The 8,375-nt window shown below is 38.7% G+C and overlaps 1 protein-coding gene across 1 annotated transcript in view; it reads right to left on the reverse strand.

Moving 5' to 3' along the window:
• LOC107093498 (period circadian protein-like) overlaps nucleotides 1–857 on the reverse strand; it is a 70,872-nt gene extending 70,015 nt beyond the window's left edge. Inside the window, exons 1-2 of the mRNA XM_015388595.1 lie at nucleotides 727–857; nucleotides 548–617 (exon numbers count right to left, since the gene is read on the reverse strand). Of these exons, the coding sequence (XP_015244081.1) occupies nucleotides 548–617; nucleotides 727–857 (201 nt within the window). The remainder of the gene's footprint in view (nucleotides 1–547; nucleotides 618–726) is intronic.
• Nucleotides 858–8,375: the final 7,518 nt, after the last annotated feature.

Consider the following 8,375-nt stretch of genomic DNA (forward strand, 5'->3'; position numbering starts at 1 on the left):
GCTGCTATAGGCTTAGACTGCTGAAGGACATAGGGACCCCCTATTTCATCATTCTGCTTCATTCTATCTCTATTCTCCTACTCTGCAGAATCTGTTAGTTCAATCTCTAATGTTATGCTCTCTCTGCTTTTTCTCATAGTAGCGTCGCCTCGTCTGTTCCTGTTTGGCTGTGAAATCACCTGTGCTGCTGCCATCAACACCTTTGTTTTCAGATGTTCGAGATTGGCCTGTTTTTCAGTGTAGACCTGTTTCTCAGGTTCAGTCAGCCTCAGCAGATGGCCGCTCACACTGAGCCTGGTTCTGCTGGAGGTTTCTTCCTGTTAAAAGGGAGTTTTTCCTCGCTACTGTCACTACAAGCATGCTTAGTGTTCGAGTCAATGAGCCAATGCAATCAACTGGTTTTCCTTAGATAGAAAACTTTGTATTAATTTGACTGTATGATCTGGTAAACTGTAAAGTGCCTTAAGATTACGTGTTGTGAATTGGTGCTATATAAACGAACTGAATTGAATTGTGTCAAGGTTCAGTGTGTCTGTGCTCTGGTTACTCTCTTCCACAGTTGGTTGTTGCTGACAGGTGGGCGTGAACCTGTGGCTTGTTGAGACTGATTGGCTGAGCTTAAGAGGAACGATCAGTCTGCTGAATGACGCCAGAGTGTTAAACTGTTGTGGTACACCTAGGTCGACAGATCTCTGAAACCTGATGTTTTTGATTTCTAATTCTAACCTGTCTCCTGTCTCCCTCATTTCGTTGAGCTCTGGATTGCTCACCCGCCTGTCTCGGTGCTCTGAGGACTGGCCGCCTCTGAATCCCTGCTGCTCAGATTCTGCTCTGGTGTTCCTCTCGTGCCCCCTCATTACTACCGAGTCGGACAAGAGATCCCTTCCCTAGATTCACACTGGTTCCTTCAGCTGCCCAATCCTGCCTCCGCTGCGGTGCTGCTCGGGCCCCCACCTATGTGTCACCTGTCGCTCAGCCACCTCCTCATATCAACCAGCCCTTTTACATGAGACTGGATAAAGGCTGAAACAAACTGGCATTAGAACAAGATGCTAGGGACCATTTTCCAAGGACTTTTCATTACCTGCCCCTGCAACATCAGACCTTTTTGCAAAAATATATTGATAAGTCATATCGAAATCTTTTATTTAGACAAGCCTATTGAACAACCAGATATCATACGGGTCCTAGTTCCTCAGCTAAGAACAGGTCATAACCATGGTTTCCAACAAGGCAAGGTAGAGCTTATTTATTTTGTCCATTCACCAAAAGACTCATTTATATTGCAAAGCTCACTATGTGAAAAAAAGAACAACTTCGAGAATAATTGTATCTTGTCTTGTTTCGCCTTTTCATGTCATTCAACATTTCAGCTTAGGAAATGACAAAGAGTACGATTTCAGTATTGGAGTAGCATTTATTTGTCCAAAGGAAAATAACTACATATGAAGCTACAATTGTCCCATTTAGCAGTTTTCACAAACCGAAGGTGAGTCCTTCCTGCATTGTGACAGGTATACTTTGTGCAGTGCACACAACGCTCAGTGCTGTGGTTCCTGTTGCAGAGATTGCACACCTGGCCTGCTTTTAATAATAATGAAAAAATGTTTAAAAAAATAAAGTTTAGCACATACAGTGGGGCAAAAAAGTATTTAGTCAGCCACCAATAGTGCAAGTTCTCCCACTCAAAAAGATGAGAGAGGCCGGTAATTTTCATCATAGATATACCTCAACTATGAGAGACAAAATGAGAAAAAAAAATCCAGAAAATCACATTGTCTGATTTTTAAAGAATTTATTTGTAAAATATGGTGGAAAATAAGTATTTGGTCAATAACAAAAGTTCATCTCAATACTTTGTTATATACCCTTTGTTGGCAATGACAGAGATCAAACGTTTTCTGTAAGTCTTCACAAGGTTTTCACACACTGTTGCTGGTATTTTGGCCCATTCCTCCATGCAGATCTCCTCTAGAGCAGTGATGTTCTGGGGCTGTTGCTGGGCAACACGGACTTTCAACTCCCTCCAAAGATTTTCTATGGGGTTGAGATCTGGAGACTGGCTAGGCCACTCCAGGACCTTGAAATGCTTCTTACGAAGCCACTCCTTCGTTACCCGGGCGGTGTGTTTGGGATCATTGTAATGCTGAAAGACCCAGCCACGTTTAATCTTCAATGCCCTTGCTGATGGAAGGAGGTTTTCACTCAAAATTTGACGATACATGGCCCCATTCATTCTTTCCTTCACACGGATCAGTCGTCCTGGTCCCTTAGCAGAAAAACAGCCCCAAAGCATGATGTTTCCACCCCCATGCTTCACTGTAGGTATGGTGTTCTTTGGATGCAACTCAGCATTCTCTCTCCTGCAAACACGACGAGTAGAGTTTTTACCAAAAAGTTCTATTTTGGTTTCATCTGACCATATGATATTCTCCCAGTCATCGTCTGGATCATCCAAATGCTCTCTAGCAAACTTGAGACGGGCCTTGACATGTACTGGCTTAAGCAGGGGGACACGTCTGGCACTGCAGGATTTGAGTCCCTGGCGGCGTAGTGTGTTACTGATGGTAGCCTTTGTTACTTTGGTCCCAGCTCTCTGCAGGTCATTCACTAGGTCCCCCCGTGTGGTTCTGGGATTTTTACTCACCGTTCTTGTGATCATTTTGACCCCACGGCGTGAGATCTTGCGTGGAGCCCCAGATCGAGGAAGATTATCAGTGGTCTTGTATGTTTTCCATTTTCTAATAATTGATCCCACAGTTGATTTCTTCACACCAAGCTGTTTACCTATTGCAGATTCAGACTTCCCAGCCTGGTGCAGGTCTATAATTTTGTTTCGGGTGTCCTTTGACAGCTCTCTAGTTTTGGCCATGGTGGAGTTTAGAGTGTGACTGTTTGAGGTTGTGGACAGGTGTCTTTTATACTGATAACGGGTTCAAACAGGTGCCATTAATGAAGGTAACGAGTGGAAGACAGAGGAGCCTCTTACAGAAGATGTTATAGGTCTGTGAGAGCCAGAAATCTTGCTTGTTTGTAACTGACCAAATACTTATTTTCCACCATATTTTGCAAATAAATTCTTTAAAAATCAGACAATGTGATTATCTGGATTTTTTTTTCTCATTTTGTCTCTCATAGTTGAGGTATATCTATGATGAAAATTACCGGCCTCTCTCATCTTTTTGAGTGGGAGAACTTGCACTATTGGTGGCTGACTAAATACTTTTTTGCCCCACTGTATTCTGAAAGTGAGAGTTGTAGTATGGACTATCTATAGTGTAGTCATTGCTCTCTTTTTTTTTTTTTTTTTTACTTATTCTAATAATAAAATAGAGGTGCCATTTGTCATTTTGGCTTTGGGAAATTCCTCAAAAAAGTAATATTTTTTGGATCCAATAAATGTGATATGAAAGACATGAGATGAGATACACATGAAATGAATTTGATAATAATCCTCTCCTTGGTGACTCCTTTGAATATTTCTCTTATTTTTGTAACTTGCAGACGGTCCCTAAGCATATGCGGAGGAGCAAGCTCTGCATAGGGTCCAATCTAATTCTCCCAGTACGATAGGAGACTCGTTTTGAGGAAACTACGGTTGTTGCTCACTGTCTGCCTTGCTGTGGTTTCAGAGAGGTGTCTGTTTTGTAGAATAAATAATCCGCTGACGAGTTATTAATCCGGAAAAGCCGAATATATGAATATATTGCCAACTTTACTGCAGTCTTACTTTGTTGTCTGCACAGTTGCAGCGGAGGTGAGAGAGAGGAGAGATTGCCTGAGTTATACTGTAGTTGCCCCCTACTAAAAAGGGCAGAAGGTCAATATTGTATAAATATTCTTGCTTTCCCCCTCTACAGTGTTCCAGCTCATGCAGCTTTTTTCATTGTACAGATTAATTATCGTCTGATCGCTGCCCTGGTGGCTCAGCTGAAATCATTCTGGTGTTAGCAGCACTGATGATGTAGACTTAGGTATATTACATTACAAATATAAATTTTTTCTCAAGTAAAGCACTCTAACAGAGAGGCTTGAGCTAAAACTTCCTAAAAATGGAATGGTTCTCCAACGACAGTGCTAATGGTGCTGTTGGGGGGACACGAGACTGATGAAAATTCTTGTATCTCTAGACTTCTAGTGTTAAACTGCTCCTGTTTTCCCTCGTCTGTGTCTGCATGTGAGCCAAACACCTTAAAACCAAAGTGAAAAACTTTTATCTTTTTTTTTTTTTTTTTAGAAAATGTTTTCTCTACTGTCTGCCCAGTGCATTTTCAATATTTGACGAGAAAAAAATCAAATCAAGCAGCAGCTGAAATATGAAGTCTCTGAGTACTCATTGCAATGTTTGTCCGAATCCCACGGCCATATTCAGTGATATTCAGAGGCATGAGGAATCTGATTTCGATGCATTTTAATTTAATGGCTTTGCCAGTGTGTAGGTTAAATTACATGTTACCACTGCTAGGTAATTAATGCCTTTCACATTAACAGAAGACTTGTTTGTGTTAATGTGAAAGGCTGAGAATTGTTGTGTATATCCGTCTTAAGCATTGTCCTTTTTCGCTGTGACTGAGCTATTTTGTATCCATCTGTGAACTTTTGAATACTACAGAATCTTAATGGAATTTAGTTTAGGACTTCCAATTCGTGTTTTTAACTGGATAATTTTAGTAAAAGTCTGTGTGCTATATTATCTTGATGGCAGAGTTCCCTTTTTTGCTACTTATTTCTTGCAGAATAACAGCATCACCTCAAGAGTATTGACATTCACCATCGAGAGATTTTTGCTTTGCTCTATTCCCATCTTATTACAGCGTTTGCGATGCTCCAAACATCTTTTGTGTTGCTTAACTTCTGATTGTGTCTCTATTTAGGTAAAACACGTAAAATGTGTTCTCCAGTCCCATAATTAATGCTCAGTGACTTTAAAAGTTGGTTGTACGGATTTGTATTTATATGTATCTTCAATGTTGGATAAACACCACTGGGTGAAAACAATGTAAGAATTTTAAATATTAAAATAACTTCAAAAGGATACATCAAGTTTTTTTCCATCTTAATACTCTTATAAACATTTATGTTGGCCTTGCAAATAAAATTCTTGTAAACACAAAGTGGTCTTTGATTTCTTACTTGAGCTCCGAATGAGTTCAAGAGGTATGAACTTTGGTAAGAAAAGGTTTTATTTCTATCCAACATCAGATGTCAGTGAAGAGTGTCGTCAAGCGTTAGTCAACTATTATTGTTTCTTGTGAGAATGTAATCTTATCTTCTTCAACCTAATTTAGCAGAAGTTATACATTCTTATAGAGAATATCAGAATGGTTGGTTGGGAGCACTAACCCTTAAATTAGCGCAATGCTGACATCTAGTGACTAAATTCTATATCTTTAACACAATGTAAGAGCAGAGGTTTAATTTCTTAAAAGAAGACAGAACACAAGGATATGCATGAACATTCACCACACACACAAATAAATCTGTTTTTATTTTTTCAATCATTTTTTTTTTTTTATCAATCACAAATATCCAAATCATTGTAGGTTAAACCTACAACATTTGATTCAATACAATTTCAAGATAATTTGAATAAGGTTCCTGGTCAGGTAGCTTCTATGACTCCACTGGTCATCGATGAGAAAGAGGCTAAACCCTGAACAAACCAGCAGTCCAACAGAGAGTAATATAGTGACACACAGGATAGATAACCATACAGGCTTATAAGGGCAGCTTAGGGTAGCTTTATTAACCTAATGGCCATATTTTTTGGGGAATCCACGCCTGAACTTAAAGATTATTTAAAGAGCTTGGAATTTATACTCAAGATTTTCTTGTTTTAAGGAAAAAGTGCAGCAAACTCCCACATCTTGACTGAGTAGTAAGGCTGTTAAAATGCCTGCCGAAGTTCCGGGCAAATAAAAAAAAACTTCCAGGTGGTCATGTGGTATGACGGGGTAGTGAGGCTTCGAAAAACATCTATTTTGGCCCCTCCGCTAAAGAAGCAAGCCTCCATAAGCACCTTGTGGAAACGTCCCCTCCACTACTCGGCACATGCCTCGAAGCCTCGGCATATGCCTCGAAGCCTTGGCTCATTTCATAATATCACAATTGTTCACCATCAGCACATGAATATGTGTGTGAAAGACAGGTCCTTGAACTTGATAAAGTGCCAGAGTTCAGGTCAGTCACTATTTACCACACCTATAAAAGATCTGTCAGTCAGATAGGGTGTAAACAAGAGCTGAGTTTGAGATACCAAAGTAGTGGCATAGGAGAGATTTTAAAAATGAAACGATCAACAGCAAAATGAGAGTCACAGCAGAGTCACAGCCCTGAAATCAGCTTAAAATAATTAGTCCAATTGAGTTCTTTAAAGAAGGAGTCTTACAATCACATGTATAAATAAACTGGCACAACTTGAGAACTACAGGAGGGTAGGACCAGTGATGTTAAAAACCTTGTTTAACTTGTTTTGGTAGGAAAAGTATCAAGGCAACTAGTAGCAACTAGTAGCTTAGTCCTTAGTGTTGAACAACTTTGTTGAAAAAGACACACGGTCACACGGAGATCAAGAAGAGGCCGCATAGACAACTGCATTAGCAGGTTTTCTTATTGCAGAGGGCAACAATTTACTTAATCAAAAAGGAGGGCAATTTCACACAAGAAGTAACAGAGAGTTAAAGTTTGCACAACCTATTAGCACACGAGGCATAATATATTCCCTAATCAGTAAAAACCTTAAAATTTTGTTGGATATACGCTGTTTAAACAACCCTGGTAAGAACAACAAAAAAATAATTCTGGAAAGGTATTTTATCTGTAAACCATTTGGAAACTATAAGTCATTTTGCTTCAATTTTACTATTATGCACTACTCTGTTCTAAGCAATAATAAAACAATACCTTTGAAATACATTAGAGAATGTGATTTTAACATTATTAAACATGAATAAGTGGTATGAAAATCCTTTGCAAACCCTTCTATTTATATCATGTACAGAATATAAGAAGTATAATATATAAAAGTATAATTTAGTTTAGTGCAGTTACAAATAAAGATGGAGAAATTAGCATTTTGCCCTTCAATTGAGCATTGAGACATTTCTGCTTTTCAACTATTGTTTTGTCTTTAAGCTGCAAGCAGCTGCATGAAGAATAGGACATGAGCTGCAGAATGATCTTGAATAAATAATAAGCAGATTCATGAAACTGGGGAGATAATTTTGTNATTTAGTTTAGTGCAGTTACAAATAAAGATGGAGAAATTAGCATTTTGCCCTTCAATTGAGCATTGAGACATTTCTGCTTTTCAACTATTGTTTTTATTCTCAGCTGCAAGCAGCTGCATGAAGAATAGGACATGAGCTGCAGAATGATCTTGAATAAATAATAAGCAGATTCATGAAACTGGGGAGATAATTTTGTGCTAATCCTAGACAGAAATGTAGCCCGAAGAGAGGCACATCCAAGGTAACAGAGGATGTATGAAGAAGCAGCTGATGTGAAGAGGTCATACCAAAAACAAAGATGATGTGTTAATGGGCAGAAAGCTGATTTATTTCAGCAGTATGACCTTTATACTAAATGTGCAGCACAATGTTTTATTCCAGAGAATCTGCCCAGAATTGCAGTTAAGACAATTATAGAAGAAAGAAGTCCCAAAATCAAGAAACACTGACCTCTAATTGTATCTGGTAGGTCTCAATGTTACAGAGGATGGTGGTGTTTTTCTCTTTCTTAAGTGCTTTCTGTGTGGTAACATTCACAATACAAGAAAGTAATTTTCCATTAGGTCTTTAAGATATAAGCTGCTTGTTGGGTAAACATTAAATTTACATTTTTGTTTCTGCTTCAGATTCAAAAGGGAGCTTTCATTCTGCCTGTAACAGACTTCAAATCTTTGAAACAGTTTTCAGAACATTATCAGTAAAGATAAGCTGCTGTCAGTCTATTTCTCAGCTTCTTTGTGCTGAAGACCTTTCATTTGGGCGGTTAAATCATCAGCTTCCCAGTCTAAGATGCAATAACCTAGAGTTTAAATAGAAAGAGTTGAACCTGTAAGGCTGATATTTCAAATTATAAAAAATAAATCATGGATTAAAAGAATGTAAATCCTACTATACTATTTTACCCTGAGTTAAACAGCAAGTTTTCTTTCAAATCATAGCCATGACCAAGCATGTTTACAGTTAGGCAAGGGTTTGCAGTGTTCTAAGAGTTGCTTTTACACAAAACTCCCTTTAATACTTCTTAAATGCAAAAACACAAGAACATTCTGAGGTTGGACATCAACACGAAGGTTGTCTTCAAGTTTATATAGAAGATTGTCATACACAGGAAGGAAGGAAGGAAGGAAGGAAGGAAGGAAGGAAGGA

Source organism: Cyprinodon variegatus, unplaced genomic scaffold (genome assembly GCF_000732505.1).
Source record: "Cyprinodon variegatus isolate N-32 unplaced genomic scaffold, C_variegatus-1.0 Scaffold429, whole genome shotgun sequence".
In the NCBI taxonomy this organism is placed as follows: Eukaryota; Metazoa; Chordata; class Actinopteri; order Cyprinodontiformes; family Cyprinodontidae; genus Cyprinodon; species Cyprinodon variegatus.